Below are 16,688 nucleotides of genomic sequence, written 5' to 3'. Positions count from 1 at the left end.
ACGTCCTTGGAATAAATGAGCTATAGCAAATATTCATGGTCCTGTTTCACCAACTCACTTCAAAAATTATCCGATACAAATCGGAACCATATTTTCCTCAACTCCATCAGCTAACTAACCGCAGATCTTCAACTGGAAAGCTTGAAAGTACGCATCGTCGCTCAAAGGAGTAAAGCAGTCGTTGGAATTTATCCAAGTCATGTTGATAACGTTTCCGTTGCACTGTGTGTTTTCGTATCCTAGAATTGCTTTTGGTCGGCCCTCTTTATCTCATCCATATTCAGGGAAGATCAAAAACTGTACCATCCGTCTCGAGCAAAACACCAGAACTCGCCTTGGCTAACTTGCCACCAGGCAGCCAGTTGAGGCACTTCTCGTTGTCGACGATGGCCATTTCAGTCAATGGAATGACACAGTTCTAGTTATCGTAGAGGTTGATGTCTCCTGGGTTGGTTGACAAGTGATGACTCTCCCGATGAAGTGTTTGTCAAGCAGGGCAAAGCACGCCAGTGCCGAATTTGGAAACCATGAGCAAAGAGAAAGCCTTCCAGATTGCTCCTTCCTTTCTGGCGCGTGGTGCCCTCGTAGGGAGCCTGAGGCAGAAAACAGTTTTACCTGGGCTATCAGACCTATCTCACTTCATTGCGACTGCCACAACACGTTAACATATAACTCAGTCAGATCTAAGGATCTATATGTGTGTATGTGTAATCCTGCAGTTCAGCATAGACTAGACTCAAGATATATTAATCTCTATCATTTCGAAGTGCCGAAGGATGTACCTCGGGATATCTGAGTAAGATTGATTTTGACATAGCATCGCACTGCCATGATGCTGTCTACTATGTATCAAAACGAAGGGCCAATCGCCGTCAAAAAGAGCAGATGCTACGGCACTAAGCGAAATTGAGCTAGCGGGCCGTATGGACTAAAACAGCAGATGCTGATTGGCTATCTGACCGAGAAGCCCCCATGTTTACCCTGGGTGGGTACCCTTGATGAGACATTCTGGCTGTAGCGACATATGATTGGCCAGCTTACGCCCGCTGAGTCTCTCATTCTCGCTGTCTCACAGAAGGGATGGGCTCCTTACTACGGCAGGATAGGATAGGAAGTGATTTCAACGTCCACCTGATCTCGACCTCCCTCCTACATTATTCACGTCATCCTCGGACCACTGCCACATCCTCATCCCTGCCGACTCATTTCGAAACGACTCCTAGGGTCGAAAGATTACTATCGTTCTGCTCCTCGCACTTACGGTCGCTTTCACGTCGTCACTCTCGCTTCCGCTCTTCCCGGATCTTTCGTCGACGCGCTGGTCGTTATACGTCGGAATTCTATCATTACTCTCACATCGAAGCATCCGACTGCCCTTTGCATCTTTGCGATAATTGTCCGCTACCGATCGAGCCGTATCACAAACGAGTCGCATCGCTGGAAATACTGAAGAGCATATAGTCACAACAGTCGGGTTATCTGAATGGCGTGACAGCAGACGCTGTACAAAAAGTCAACACTACAACAGGGCGAAACTGCGACTCGTTTTGTCTACACATAGTAGTCAATATGTGGCTGCGTTCTTCTGCTTCGCTGTTGCTGGCAGCATGCGGCTTGCCATACGTAGTTGCCGACAGCTATCTCTCATCGACATCTCTGGCAACATGCCAAGAAGACTCTCTCATTACCGCAAGCTTGTTCGACGTAACGTTCTTCCCCGGAAATGATACTATTTATTATGATATCAACGCGAATGCATCAGTCACGGGTAACGTCTCACTGACTCTGCAAGTCATTGCGTACGGTTATTATCTGCAGCCGATTGACATTAATCCTTGCGATGGTTCCTCGTTATCGACCAACTTCTGTCCTATTGAGACCGCCGGAGAGCCAATCGATCTGCAAGCCTCTAGTCCAGTACCAGCGGACATTGTGAGCAGAGTTCCAGGTACGAACAGAAGTCACACTCCCCACTTTCGCTGTTACTAACAAGACGAAGGAATCGCCTATACGGTGCCAGATCTCGACGGGAAGGTCCAGATTTTCATTGCTTCGACCGACCAAAACACCACCGTTGCATGTCTACAAGCTGAACTCACAAACGGCAAGACCGTCTATCAAAAAGCCGTAGGGTGGACATTAGCCGTCATTGCTGGTTTAGCATTGACGGCGTCAGCTATCGCGTCCGGTCTTGGTTTCTCGAATACTGCAGCCCACGTTGCCGCAAACGCGCTCTCGCTCTTTTCGTTCTTCCAAGCTCAGGCTATGTACGGAATGACCTCGGTGTCTATGCCGCCGATTGTTGAAGCCTGGACGCAGAATTTCCAGTGGAGCATGGGTATCATTCACGTGGGCTTTCTTCAAACACTGAGCACTTGGTACCAGCAGGCAACAGGCGGTACACCATCGACGTTACTCGCCAGTCTGTCCGTGCAGTCAGTCAGCGTGCAAAAGCGATCTTTGGATCTGGCCAAAAGGGCCTTGAATACTTTGACAGCTCGCGCAGCCGACGATACAATGTACTCGGGTAACACCGTCATCAAAGGCATCTTGCGAGTTGGTTTCCGAGCACAGATTGAACCCAGTAACATTTTCATGACTGGCTTAATCTTCCTTTCCGCCTTCTTCATCATCGTTATTCTTCTGATTTTCGTTTTCAAGTTGTACATCAAAGTTGCGATCAAGTGGGGATGGATGCCTTCCGGAGGGTTTCAAGATTTCCGCAATGGATGGACCAGCGTCGTGCGCGGAATTCTTTTTCGTCTTGTAAGTCACCCCCTTATACCCGCGCGATACATTTCATTGACCAATTTTCGCAGATTCTTATCGCATACCCCCAAATGGTCGTCTTATCTTTGTGGGAACTCACGCGCCGCGACTCGGTCGCTGAAGTCATTCTGGCCATCCTGATGCTGCTTTCCATGACCGCAATCCTCCTGTGGGCTGCCTTTAACGTCCATCGCTTAGCCAAGCGCTCAGTGGTAATGCACCAGAACCCAGCATACATTCTCTACTCCAACCCAAAATTCCTCCACACCTGGGGCTTTTTATACGTCTCCTACCGCGCTACAGCTTACTACTGGGTCTTTCCCACGCTATTCTACATTTTCATCAAAGGCGCATTCATCGGTCTCTCACAATCATCTCCAATCACCCAAACCATTGGTCTCTTGTGCATTGAAACCATCAACCTCATCTTCTCATCGGTTTTTAGACCATGGATGGACAAGAAAACCAACACCTTCAATATTGCAATTTGCGCAGTCCACTTCGTCAATGCCGTGTTCTTGCTCATGTTTACCAGCGTTTTCGATCAACCAGTACGTCCCAATTCAAACCCCTTCTTACCCCATCCCCCCACACTAATTATCGATATAGGCAATCGTAAACTCCGTCATGGGCGTCGTCCTGGTCCTATACAACGCCATCTTCGCCCTTGTCCTTCTTCTCATGGTCCTCGTGTCCGCCTTCTATGCTATTTTCAGCAAGAACCCGGATCTACGTTATGAGCCCGTGCGCGATGACAGAGGATCATTCATTAGATCCCAAACACACCTCGATGTACACAAGGAACTTGATGCGCTTGGTGCCACCGCGAGGGGCGAGGAGAAATCGATATATTGATCTCGCCTACTCAATCGTAGGCTTCCCTTGCGGATGATGTTTTGTAATATTTATCGACTGTTTTGATTTGAGTATAGGATCTCGGAGTTTTGTTTACCTTGGAGAAAATATTGCCTTGGATTTTATTGAATTTTCGAACTTTTTTTGTCAAGGGCGTTTTTGTGTCGGACAGACAGATTCATTTAGTATTACTGTTTATATGTCAAGTTAGTATTGTACATATGTCTCCACATCTCTTTGACTATACAGGTATTCAGCGATCTCAATTACGAAATCTTCCATCTCAGTAGTGAATAGAGGAGGATGTAATTGTATTACTACGTTAATCAATGCTAATTATTATATAGGTACCTACGCACAGACAACCGATAGACCATGATAATAGTCGGTGTCTGTCGTGTAACCATCTGTTCATCCAAGCTCATACATACGTCGATCGAAAGGAATGACTCATTAATCACATAAGTGGTATCGACAAAACTTGTCAAGTTCATAATCATAAGACGTGATAACGCCGTAGGGAAAGCTCATTCGTTGAGGTCGTGAAAATTCAGAAAGTAGTGCTTTTCAATTAAGTCGTGGACTTGATTAGAGAGCGAGAAGTGCAGCGATACCGACTGCACCGGCGAGACCACTGCCGACAGTGGCCATAGCAGCTGCAGCGGCGTGGGATGTTGTGCTGCTGGCACTTGCGCCTGATGCACCAGAGGAGGTTGCTGAGCTGCCGCTGCCAGTTCCAGTGCTAGAGCCGGATCCAGTAGTGGAAGCACTTGTTTCACTAACAGCGGTGTAAAGGGTAGTGCTGCCGACCGTGCTGGTGGCTACCTCAGAGCCAGAGGAGATGGTTGTCTCTACAGCTTCGGTGGTGTAAGCGCTGGATGAAGCGGCAGATTCGCTGGCACCTGTTCCAGAGACGGAGCTATACAAAGTGGTACTTCCGACAGTGCTGGTGATAGTGGTAGAATCGGAGGTGATGGTGGTCAAGACAGCTTCTGTAGAATACGGAGAAGAAGTGGCACTGGTTGCAGAGACGTCGCTGTACAAGGTGGTGCTTCCAACAGTGCTGGTGATAGTGCTAGAATCGGAAGTGATGGTCGTCAAGACAGCTTCTGTAGAGTAAGGAGTAGAAGAGACACCTGTCCCAGTCGCGCTGGTGCCCTGAATGCAAAGTTAGCTTGGCTCAAAACACAGAAGACATAGGACATACAGTGCCTGAAGCGGTACCCGAGGTATCGCTCCCAGTTCCAGTGGTAGTGGCGGGKTGGGTGGTGGATCCAGATCCAGAGGATGCAGCTATAGTCCCAGTCAGCGAAGATCAGTTCTTCAAAAAGACAGCCGACTTACTGGCAGAAGCACAAACGGAAGAAGCGTAAGACTGGACGTCTTGTACATTGTCACCAGGACAGGCCTCGACAGTGCAGTCATGGATACCGTAACCGAAGTCCTTGTCATTGCAAAGACAGGCCAAATCATTGGCTTCGCATCCTAAAGACGAAGCCAGACCGACGACATTGTTGTAACACGTTTGCTGCGACTGTTAGTACACGCATTGTCGAGGTTCAGTCAGTGGGGGGCTTACAGCGCAAGAACTGATGTTGGCGGCAACGACTGAGGTCGCGAGGACAGCTGCGGAGAGAGCGATGGCCTTCATGTTGTCGTTGAAAGCTATGTAAAAGATTAGTGTGGATATGAGCGATTGAAAAATCTAGCTGTATATATCCGCTGGGATTGGATGTCGCTAGTAAGATCGTGGATGGGATGAGAAATAGAGATGGGGTGAAGAGAAAGAGAAGAAAAGGATGTAGAAAATGGCGAGACGATGGAGTCTTTATACAGACGACGCAAGAAGCTCTGATGCTGGCGGGGAAGGAGGCTCCTTCCCTGGAAAGTGCATAGTCAGGGCAGTCCCGTGACTGACGCACGAAGACACGCTCTTCCTGTCCTTCCTTCTCCTTTTACTCCATCCACTATCCACGCTGCTTCAAGAGAGCCACCGTCACCGCCGTATCCATGGTTATTTCTAGCGCTAGCTCTTAGCGTGGGCTTAGCTATATACACTATCGAGCTGATCCAGACCAATTATGATCTATCAGCCACACTCGTCAACAAACAACTTCGATTGTCCGAGTCTAGTCAGCACAAAGACTGGATTTGTGTCTAGCTGCGTGGAATAGGACCAATACCAACCATCGGTGAAGGCTGAAAACTTGGCCAGCAGCTGCACGGCATGAAGCTGCAAGTGCACCACGAGCTCTAAAGCGAGTGATCCAATCGCGACGAGCTCCAGAAGCTCGAGGTCGACACGTCTGGATCCCTCGCCACTTAATACAGATGCTAGCGTCAGATGCGGTACGGACTACGTATTTTGTCCTACATCGGAAGACATGACGACCGTGCACGGAGTATTGGGCTAACAAGTGAGGTAGGTTGCCCAATCCCGAATACACAGTTCATTGAGTTTCTTCGATCCGAAAATTTTTCAAGCTTGCGATCTGCGGATAGCTAATAGTCTACTTTCTCCATAACTAAACTGACCAGTCCTTGGATACTCTCGGCTTGTCTTACATCATTGTGCATGGAGCTAGTCAGGTTGCGGAGCAACAATTGTCTGGATCTCATAGCAGACCCGATAACGTCGTACAGATTACACCGCCACAGATTTTTCGAAGAAGCAGTCATAGTGACTGTCATAAATACTTGAAACTCAAGTTAACATACTGAGATGCGAATGAGGCCGATAAGACGGTTCCGAATACCCCTTGCATGCAACATCCTTACATTTCGCATGACACCGAAGCTGCAACCTACCTTGGGAACTTGTTGAAATAGCTTGCGTGGCCATGTGTATTGATGTGTTAAGCTAAAAGGGCACGATTTTGTGTGTTTACACACGTTGTCCACGAGTTGTTAAGATGATGCAACTTTCTCGTGGAGTCTAGACAAAACTTGGCCCAGCTAGATTTCATGGCTTCGGCGTTGGCTCGCGGGGKGATCCCCGGCGCCACCTCATCACAAAAATCGATGCGCTACCGCGCCACGTACCAGGGACGGCGTCAGAGGCTAAAAAAGGTTAAAAGCATACTACGTAGGTCACTAAGTTACTAGCTTTTGTGGTTGGGACACTTGCATCTGCGCAGATCGAAAGCTCTGAGGTCGAGAACACACTCTATGAACATGCTGTCATCTGAATGTCTACATACAAATTTCCTTCCGTAGATTTGCGAGATGAAAGATCTGATCAACACTCAACTGGCATGTTTCATCCTAGACAGAATGGTCGATAAAGAGAAGCTCTTCTTTACAGGGGTGTCTTTGTCCAATTAATAATCCACTATGGAGAAGGGTGATAATTCGGCTATAATATAGATCAAGAATGGTCCTAGCAAAGGGGCTGAAAGAGTCCGAAGAGCGTACCTCGCTGTCAACAAAGGACTTGACGGAAACTACGTTTGCGCTGGAACGAGGCTCAAAGTCCGTTTCGCTTCAACTCATGACGCTCATAATACTTGTTGCTTGGTGTCTGGCCCTATTAGTAGAGACAATAGCCTTGTTATTCGGCCTTGTCATGCTGTGCATAAAGACCTTGTCATACGTGCGATAAGATCTCAAAAGAACCTAGCTGGCTTTATGATTAAATCATTGTTGTCTAAGAGGGTTGGGAGAAAATGGAGGAGAGTCATACATCTATATAAATCAGGTAGAAGAACGTTAACATCACTCTATCTGCATATTTACCTGACAAAACAAACGACGCACATTTTTCACGAAGTTTACAAAGTACGTCCACAACTGACAACAAAAAACATTTTCATCTGCATCTTGAAATAGCAAGAGGGAAATCATCACAGACATACCTCAATAAGCATGGCAGATGAGATCACGATAGCGTCTGAAGGGCAGGATAACGAGAATGCAGTACCAGAAAGCCCACTACTCACTAATAAGGAAGCTAAATCGAAGCTGAGGGACAAGTATAGCAAAGAGATAGACAAGCTGCATAGAAACTTTAAAAAAGATTATTACCAGAATTACAAGGACCCCGAAGAAAACGACAGTCAAATCATCGATCTATCCCAGCTCCAGGACCCGCCTGATGACTTCAAGATCACGAATCTCGATGCTAGACACCCCGAAATGGCTGACGGGTTTGCCCTGGTCGTACACCATTTCTGGAATATCAATCCGCAGATATTCCCGAGAAATGCGAGGGATAGAATTACACTATTCAGAAAACTAGCCTACAATCAAGATGAGCAATATAGGCCTCGAGATCTTAGGGAGCTTTCTGACTTATCACGCGATGCAGGGCCGCGGTTGTTGAAACCAGAGATTCTTCGCCGACTTGGAAAGCTGCCTATTAGTCGTCATTATCCAGAGTTCAAAGAAGAAGCAGATTGGGAAGAACAACGAACCCGCCCTATACATCTTCTTCAGCATGAAGCTTTGGGAGAAAATGCCGGGGACGGAGGTGGAGATGGGCCTGATGCTCTTGCTTTGGAAGAAACCCCACCTAATTTGGATCTCATTCGAGAATGTCTTGAAAGACTGTTAATTCAATTGAGGTATCGACAGCTGGAAGTGGTAGATGCGAAACGAGGAGAGGAGTTATTCCATGCCTTGATTGATACATCCGAGAGCAGTCGGAGGAAACACTTGCCCCTACGGAAGGTACCGTTGACACTTGACAATAGCCACAACGTGGAAAAGGCTTTCGGTGGGTTCACTCAACCAGAATATCCATCTCGAGAAAGAGGCCCTGCTTGTACCGAATTTGAATCGGCCAGTAACTCGAAATTTGACTGTTTGATGATGGTTGGCAAATTGCTTGATGCTGGAATCACGAAAATAGATGTTGACCACCTCCACTCTCATAGCGGGCAGGAGACTAATGCTCATAGAAATTTTTTGAACATGATACAAGCTGACTGGAAACAAGGAAACGGTACTAGAAGCGACGAGGCAAGACGGTATTTCCACCGCCTGTTAAATGATCTCCATGCCAAAGACTTCAGGGATCTTGTATTCAAATCAACTCTTTTGCGCGCACAATTCAATCACACTGTCTCTCGCACAATCCAGTGTGACAATGATCACGATATGCCAATTTCATCCAATACAGCGGCACCCTCACTAATTATCTTTGATGGGCCATATATCAAAGAAGACGGTACAGGTGTTACCATGCAGGAGGTTTTACAAACGTCCTTCCCGCAACAGGAACCCCCTCAGGGATATGGCAAGATGAAGGATCATGCTTGTACGGTCAAGGCCTGCGAAGGAAACCCCAAGAAGACAATTATCCGCCGTTCCATGCCGTTACGCATGGCAGTCAGCTTGTCTTCTCAGGTATCACCCTTAGAACATACCAGCAATGATATAAGGGTCAAGTTCCATAATGATGCCAGAGGAGGTGCGGAGGACGTTGCAGTCTACCGTTGGATTGGAGGGGTATACGCTAATACGCAAATTGAAGAGTCAATGACACGTTATCGAGTTTATTGGACGGACTCACTGCGAGGAGGCAAACCGAGTGAAACTGTTTCAATTTATGACCCAGTTCAAGCTGGTGGACAGGTGATTGAGGGGGTCTTCCCAGCTTCCCAGAATGAACCTATTCCGGCAGGCTGGTGGCAGGATAAATTCAAGCCAGTTCTATTCTATGAACGTGTATTCAATCCTGACTTGCTGGATATTACCCTGGCAGCCGCTATACTCGGCGATATGAAGCATACGTTGGATAACAGTCAATATATTCTGCAACTTCACGATCCCCAGTGGAACCTTTCTCAGCCACCTGATGACCGGTCTGTGGATTATGGTGCCTCAAATCCCCCTCGTCCCATTACACCTCCTACTTCTGGTAATCCGTCTGGATCTTTAGTTCCTCAAAGTATTGGAGGATACACAGGTGCAGCCTTTGAAACACAGCCGAAAAAGCTGGACTCCAGAGATGTTCAAATGCAGGATGGTAATGATTACAACGAACCATCACAGTCGCGTAGTGATTTCTCTCAGAATATTGGAAAGCTCGGGGTTGGGGTAACTGGATACAATTTAAACCAGAGCGTCCGCTCAATGCCTCCACCAGCCCAACCTCCACCAGACAATCACGGAATGTTTCGTGCATTCAACAGCGACATGAGTCAAGTAGCACCTGATCGACCTAGAACCCTACTTACACAGCACTATAACCAAACAGCAACTACAAATACCTCCATCTCGAACTTTGCTCAACGAGATCTTGGACAACGTCCACAGTTCATTCCTGTGCAATCGTCTAACGTCCAAGGCTCGAATTTTGCTCCTCAAAACATACAGACCAATACTCAATACAAACCCATAGGGTTCGGAAACGCTAATATGGGTCTCTCTCAGCCAATAAACACTTTGAACCGGGCAGGAAACTCGAATATTGGCAACGGATACCTTAGTCCTGCGCTAGACATAGACTACAACGAGTATCTGCGAATGACACCCCAAATGAGTAATATGAACTTACCGTTACCGGATACACAAGAGGACGTCGGAGCACAAGCTCCTACTGTCGAAAAGCCAGATCCTTTATTTGATTTTGATGACATTATGGTGGAAAATCCACAATAGATAGGGAGTATATACCAGGTACGTTACCGAACTATCCTTATAGAACATCGGCCCGTGGATATCATCATTCACATACCTAACAGAGTAGGAGATGTAACAGTAGGAGATGATATATTGGTGAAGAGTTTGCATAGTAATATCGTCTCCACCGTCACTTCTTCCCATCACAACTCATCTTGTTTTCTCTTCACCTTTCCCAGCTACGACTACCTAGATGGCCTCATATTAATGCATGGCATGATCAATTAAACCATGGACGACAGAGCATAGAAGTTTCAATATAAGCCGTAACATTTAATGATCATGAAGCCATTCATGAGTTGGATCATGACTGGGTGGCCTATTTATTGGTTACATCTAACGCACTCGGCAGTTTCCCGCGCGGCCCCTCTTATGCGGATGACATCCGCACGCTGACTCCGCATACAAAGTCGGAATTTAACATGTATTTTGCTAGCGTCATGATACACTGAAGATATATGACAAATGAAGTACTCTACGCTATTTATATAGACATAATCAGCAAAAATGACTGAGCCAAACACCCAGCAAGTCCACCACATCCAGCCAGCCGAGCTTCAGAACTTTGTTCAACGAGTTTTGGTCGGCAACGGCGTACCCGATGACCATGCCACCATAGTTGCGCGTTGTCTCATCCAAGCAGATCTTCGAGGCGTCGACACACACGGCTCAAATCGCATTCCGTCCTATATGAAGCGTATTCGCCAAAAAGTGCTAGATCCATCCGCAATCCCAGAATTGAAGCAAGTCACACCGGCTGCTGCTATAGTCGATGCAAAGAATGGATTCGGCTTTGTCGCAGCTCATATGGGAATGCAAAAGGCGATTGAGATGGCGCAACAGATTGGTATTGGGATGGTATCAATTAAACATTCAAACCATTTTGGCATGTCGGCCTGGTTAGTGCAACAGGCGATTGACGCTGGGATGATGTCGCTCGTATTCACCAATTCGTCGCCTGCATTGCCTGTCTGGGGAGGAAAATCTCAGCTGATGGGTGTCTCGCCTATTGCCTGCGGAGCACCAGCTGGCAAAGAGCGACCGTTCATTCTGGATATGGCTCCATCAGTCGCCGCGCGAGGCAAGATCTACAAAGCGTTACGAAGAGGAGAGAAGATCCCTACTGATTGGGCTCTTGACAAGGATGGAAATGTGACCGATGATCCTGCAAGAGCTCTTGAAGGCGTCATGCTTCCTATGGGTGGACCAAAAGGATCTGCATTATCGATTATGATGGATGTGTTTTCTGGTGTACTGTCCGGATCTGCGTTTGCAGGTCATGTAACGGGGCCATATGATCCATCAAAACCAGCGGACGTTGGACACTTTTTGGTGGCCATCAAGCCTGACTTGTTTATGGACTTGGAGGAGTTCAAATCACGAATGGATTATTTGTATCAGCGTGTCGTTACCTCTGATAAGGCAGCTGGTGTGGACAAGATTTATTATCCTGGAGAAATTGAGCAGATTACACGAGATAGACGGCTGACTGAAGGGATACCTTTTACTGAAGTAGAGATCGCAAATTTGAATGAGGAGGCAGAGTTGGTCGGTGTCGAAAAGTTGAATATCTAAGTCAATCCGCAATCCACCCTACTTTCTTATATCCACCCTCCTGTAATTTATCACACACCAATGTCATGCACCGATCTAGCAACTTAGTGCATTCAAAGATTGTTGTGTAAATGTTAACACTGTCTAGATAGGATCAAATGCTCAGATCTTGCATTCGGGTATTGAAATAAGTCATTAGTGTCGACACGGACTTATGGTACGATGGTATGAAATATGGTATTCTGATTTAAATACAATCAGGGACAAGGTGTTACACCCTTCCTGTCGATGAAGTAATACCTCCATCAACTACTAATTCCTGACCTGTAATGTACTTGGACTCATCAGCAGCAAGAAACACGACTGCGTTAGCCACATCCCAGGCGTCCCCCATACGATTCATCGGTACCTGCTCATCCCGCTTACGCATGTATTCCTTTTCATCTTCACCAGGCGCATACCGTTTCGCCATCTCCCGTGTATACGGGGTGTATATCAGACCCGGCACAACAGTGTTCAACCTCACATTCTTTCCAGCATATATAACTGCCGTAGCCTTTGTAAATTGTATTATTGCTGCCTTGGTAGTCGAGTATGCGATTTGCGGCTTCCCAATATACCGTAATCCGGCAATACTTGAAACATTCACAATTGAACCAGTTGCTTGCTTCTCCATAATGGGTAGTACATGGTGACAGGTCAAATAGACGCTTTTCAGGTTTAGATCGACTTGCGAGTCCCAAACTTCCTCCGCCATGGTCACTGGACAGCCGGGCTCGGATTTTCCGACGTTGTTGACGAGGATGTCAATGCGACCATGTCGTTGCATACAGGCGTCTACCAATGCTTTGACGGAAGCTGAATCGGTGACATTTGTCTCCTGGACATCGCATGTTCCCCCAGCGCTCTCAATGCGGGATTTTGTGCGCTGCGCTGATGCCAATGATCTGTTGCCGCCGAAAATAACTGCGCCTTGTTTTGCAAGATTACAGGCTATTGCGGCGCCAATGCCCCAGCCTTCGTCCGTTGTTTGGCCGAGGCCGGTGATGAGGACGACTTTGTTGTCTAGTCGTAGCATCGTTTCTAATTGAGCAAATTGGTAGTAAATTGCCAGATGAAAAGATTTGCGGTCCCTTCCGGATGTGCTTTTGTTGTGTCGCGATTGCAATCACCTCAACAATCCGATCTTCTGGTACGTATGTTTACGGAGCGGATGCATCCGAATTATCGGAACCTCTCCGCTTTGCACTTTAACAACGGGCCAACAACAACACGAGCCCGGTCTTTTTTCTTGAGCTTTTTATCATCTCATAACAAAATACAATGGTTTCTGTGCTCACCCACGTCCAAAATGTCTGGGAGACCCAACGATCGAACAGCCCTATCTACGCCTTCCTCCTAACCGATGTCACCATCGAGGATGCCTCCGAAGGCACAATCCGCGCCCGTCTCCTGCTGAACCAAAACCACACAAACTCCAAAGGAAGCTTACACGGGACTATGACTGCGTGTCTTATTGACTGGATTGCGGGCATGGTTATTGCTAGTTATGGTTCGACTTATACAGGCGTGAGCACCGATATTCACGTCTCTTACCTTACTGGTGCGAAAGAGGGGGAGGTTCTGGAAATTACTGGACGGTCAATGAAAATGGGAGGGACTCTTGCATTTGTGTCGGCTGAAATTACCAAAATTCAGGGTGGAGAAAAGGTGGTCGTTGCTACGGGATTGCATACTAAATATGTCCGACAAAAGTCTTGATAGAAAAGCTCTCCTGTTGTAGCCTTCATGCTCACTTCACATGTCACGAAGTTTTCTTATGAGGCTCAGTACGTCATATTGCATAAAAACGTCGTATTTGACGATAGAGGGTATTCACCCAGATATCTGTTGAGGTTTATTCCCGTATCAATATGTCAAGTCTTTTACACCAAGCTAACATCTCTGGAAAGGAAATAAGTACCCTTTCCTCCGTCTAAAAATTCGGGCCCTTTGCGGTGAGGAATCTAAAGTCCGCACCATCATGTGCCTGATTTACCTCTCGCTCATAAAGACCGCGGTATCCTCGCCTAGTACCCCTTGCGTTCCATATCGAGTCTGGTTCTTTCTCAATTCTCTTTTGACGCTGTGTTATTCTTTGTTGTAATTCTTCATCACTAATATCCAATTGCAACAGACGATTTGCAATATCACAAATTATAGTGTCACCTGTCTGAATAACTCCGAATGATGAGTTTGGAATTGCAGATTCCGGTGAGACGTGGAGAATAATAGTTCCTCCAGCTGTGCCAGACATGCGTCCATCTGATATTCGAAGCATATCTGTAACTCCTTGAGCGGCCAATTTCCGTGGGATGGGAATCATGCCCGCCTCAGGCATACCAGGATTTCCGATAGGGCCAATGCCTTTCAGGACTAGAATCGATTCCGCAGATACATCTAGATCAGGATCGTCTAGACGCAAAGCAAGTTCGTGGGAGTTTTCAAAGACAATCGCAGGTCCTTTGTGATTGAGAAGTCGTTTGTCTTTGGACGCAGAGGCTTTGCATACAGCTCCGTTGGGTGCGATATTACCCTTTACTACAACCAGGGAGGAACTGGGATGGAGAGGGTTGTTGAGTGTTCGAATGATGTCGCGCGAAAATTCAAAGTCTCTAAATGGACTTTTATCCAGCAATTCACCCAGAGTCTCTCCCGATATTGTCTTTGCTGATTCCCGGAGTAAGGGCCGTAAACGATGCAAAAGACATAACATCCCACCGGCATTGTGGAAATCAGTCATGTAATTGTCTCCACTGGGCTTCAAGTCGACTAAGAGGGGAGTCGTACGACCAATCTCGTCTAATGTGCCCAAATTAATGGAGCCACTAACAGCTGGGTGGCGATTGATGATAGCCATGAGATGTACCATGGCATTTGTCGAGCCACCAATAGCCTGAAGCACGACGGCAGCGTTATAAAATGAGTCGGATGAGAGTACGTCCAGGGGGGTCCGCTGGTTTATGGCGGCAGCAACAGCATTTGCACCAGTCTGCTCCGCAATCCTAAGCCTTCCAGCAGATACAGCGGGAGCAGAAGCACCTTGTAGAGGAATTAGACCCAATGCAGCCGTAATACAAGCCATAGTACTGGCAGTACCCATCACGCCGCAGGTGCCTATTGTTGGTGCTAGCTCTTCGTTGATAGCTCCTATTTCTTCCATATCTATTTTGCCGGCTCGGTAGGACGCCCAGTTGTTTCGGCAATCGGTGCAAGCTCCAAGTCGTTTCCCTCTGTGACTACCAGGCATCATGGGCCCAGTCAAAAGAGGCAACACAGGTTTATTTGCGGAGATACCTCCCATGATCTGAGCCGGAACCGTCTTGTCGCAGCCTAACTGTGCATTAGCGTGGATTGACCCATATCTTAGGGATGGCACAAACCTCCAATCATGATACAAGCGTCAACGGGCTGAGCGCGAATCATTTCCTCTGTGTCCATGCTCATGAGATTCCGCAAAAACATGCTAGTAGGGTAGGAAAAACCCTCGTGTAAGCTTATCGTAGGAAAGTCAATGGCGATACCCCCATGAAGATGGATTCCTCGTTTGGCAGCTTCGATCAGTTGGGGCACATTGCCGTGACAGGGATTAAAGCCCGAGCCAGTATTGATAATTCCGATAATCGGGCGCGACAGAGCATCTTCTGAATAACCCAAGGCTTTGATAAAGACTTTGCGCAAAAACAACGAGAAATGGGCATCTCCGTATGAAGTCAGCCCTCTTCGTAGTCCCGTTGTGGAGATAATTGACTGTTGCAAGTCGTAGTCTTGGTTTGTAGGCTTCGTATTTTCCATGATGGTGTTTACTTACTGCTTGATGGGTTCGTACCAGGGTGAAACAGCGAAAAGAAACCCATCAAATTTGCCTGGGATACTTGGTGAAATGGAAATCATCTTACACAAACCGAGTTTTGGTGAAATAGTTTAATCGGATCAATGTCTGACGGGTCGCGGAAGGCTCCCGTCTTACAGCAAACGGATTCTCGCCGGTTCGCTCGACCACCAATCTCTTGAATCTAACTTTTGGAGAGCGGTCATAGTAAGTTGAGAATCGGCTAATCCGTTGAACTGACCCATCCGGTAGAAAAGGCACATACCATACAGCATTGTCCCGTGTCATTGCAACAAATAAAGCCTTCTCATCACGATTCAAAACTCGCTAATGAGGTGATGGTCCATTAGAGACCAACGAATCGACTTGTCCGTCAAAATATATCTGAAAAACAAATCCTGTGGGATCCTGTAGTCCAGGCATATCCTGGTCAGTGAAGTGTATGACTTCATCTCTGGAGATGACTAGATCATTCGGCCCTTGAAGGCGTTCCCCATGATAAAATGCTGCAAGCTTTCGAAGCTTTCTAGAAACCGGGGTCAAATTGTATTGCCTGAAATCCGGGATCACAATGGTCTTAGTGATACGATTCCAGAAAAGTCTATTTGGTTCGCCATCATATTCGAGGACTAGGGTCCATTTATCTTTCGAGTCGACAGAGAAAATGCAACCGTAAGTTATGTCGGTTACAATAGAAAGTCTAGCTCGGCGACGTAAATGAACACTTTGAGAAAGGGATCAAGAGGTCTGCCTCGTTTTTGGTCTGGAAGTGTTCGTAGACGCCTGTACATCGGAACGCAGCTCTGTCCTTGAATGACGATCGGTCTATCAGGTATCTTGGTGGTCATTTCTCTATTCTGAGATGAAGGGGCTTCTGAAGCTGCTGGTACTAGTAAGGCACCTACATCTTAATCAGAATCTTGATCACAAAGCCTGGTACGCCACGGAAGACATCCGCGGATTGACCGGTTGACATCCGTCATCCTTATGGATCGGGTGTTTCAGTCAATCATAA

General features: G+C 47.0%; 7 protein-coding genes across 7 annotated transcripts; 4 read left to right on the top strand and 3 right to left on the bottom strand.

The window, feature by feature from the left end:
* Nucleotides 1-1,569: 1,569 nt before the first annotated feature.
* On the top strand, nt 1,570-3,624 carry BHQ10_002566 (uncharacterized protein; the record flags this gene model as incomplete). Its single annotated transcript, XM_040874726.1, has 4 exons — nt 1,570-1,948; nt 2,000-2,766; nt 2,820-3,320; nt 3,379-3,624. 4 exons carry the CDS (start codon nt 1,570-1,572, stop codon nt 3,622-3,624), a joined length of 1,893 nt encoding a protein of 630 aa, XP_040731071.1.
* A 588-nt stretch (nt 3,625-4,212) lies between these two features.
* Nucleotides 4,213-5,275, bottom strand: BHQ10_002565 (uncharacterized protein; the record flags this gene model as incomplete). Its single annotated transcript, XM_040874725.1, has 4 exons — nt 4,213-4,782; nt 4,832-4,917; nt 4,969-5,152; nt 5,204-5,275. The coding sequence occupies 4 exons, from the start codon at nt 5,273-5,275 to the stop codon at nt 4,213-4,215; spliced, it is 912 nt and encodes a 303-aa protein (XP_040731070.1).
* A 2,213-nt stretch (nt 5,276-7,488) lies between these two features.
* BHQ10_002564 (uncharacterized protein) lies at nt 7,489-10,227 on the top strand (the record flags this gene model as incomplete). Its single annotated transcript, XM_040874724.1, has 1 exon — nt 7,489-10,227. One exon carries the CDS (start codon nt 7,489-7,491, stop codon nt 10,225-10,227), a length of 2,739 nt encoding a protein of 912 aa, XP_040731069.1.
* A 528-nt stretch (nt 10,228-10,755) lies between these two features.
* Nucleotides 10,756-11,823, top strand: BHQ10_002563 (uncharacterized protein; the record flags this gene model as incomplete). The annotated part of the gene is made up of 1 exon (XM_040874723.1): nt 10,756-11,823. One exon carries the CDS (start codon nt 10,756-10,758, stop codon nt 11,821-11,823), a length of 1,068 nt encoding a protein of 355 aa, XP_040731068.1.
* A 250-nt stretch (nt 11,824-12,073) lies between these two features.
* Nucleotides 12,074-12,880, bottom strand: BHQ10_002562 (uncharacterized protein; the record flags this gene model as incomplete). Its single annotated transcript, XM_040874722.1, has 1 exon — nt 12,074-12,880. The coding sequence occupies one exon, from the start codon at nt 12,878-12,880 to the stop codon at nt 12,074-12,076; it is 807 nt and encodes a 268-aa protein (XP_040731067.1).
* Nucleotides 12,881-13,125: 245 nt separating this feature from the next.
* Nucleotides 13,126-13,563, top strand: BHQ10_002561 (uncharacterized protein; the record flags this gene model as incomplete). Its single annotated transcript, XM_040874721.1, has 1 exon — nt 13,126-13,563. One exon carries the CDS (start codon nt 13,126-13,128, stop codon nt 13,561-13,563), a length of 438 nt encoding a protein of 145 aa, XP_040731066.1.
* Nucleotides 13,564-13,777: 214 nt separating this feature from the next.
* On the bottom strand, nt 13,778-15,636 carry BHQ10_002560 (uncharacterized protein; the record flags this gene model as incomplete). Its single annotated transcript, XM_040874720.1, has 2 exons — nt 13,778-15,174; nt 15,225-15,636. 2 exons carry the CDS (start codon nt 15,634-15,636, stop codon nt 13,778-13,780), a joined length of 1,809 nt encoding a protein of 602 aa, XP_040731065.1.
* Between the last annotated feature and the right edge of the window lie 1,052 nt (nt 15,637-16,688).

This window comes from Talaromyces amestolkiae (genome assembly GCF_001896365.1).
Source record: "Talaromyces amestolkiae strain CIB chromosome Unknown scaffold3.1, whole genome shotgun sequence".
Taxonomy (NCBI): domain Eukaryota; kingdom Fungi; phylum Ascomycota; class Eurotiomycetes; order Eurotiales; family Trichocomaceae; genus Talaromyces; species Talaromyces amestolkiae.
The sequence above is the reverse complement of the archived record's forward strand: the minus strand, read 5'-3'. Positions and strand labels throughout refer to the sequence as shown.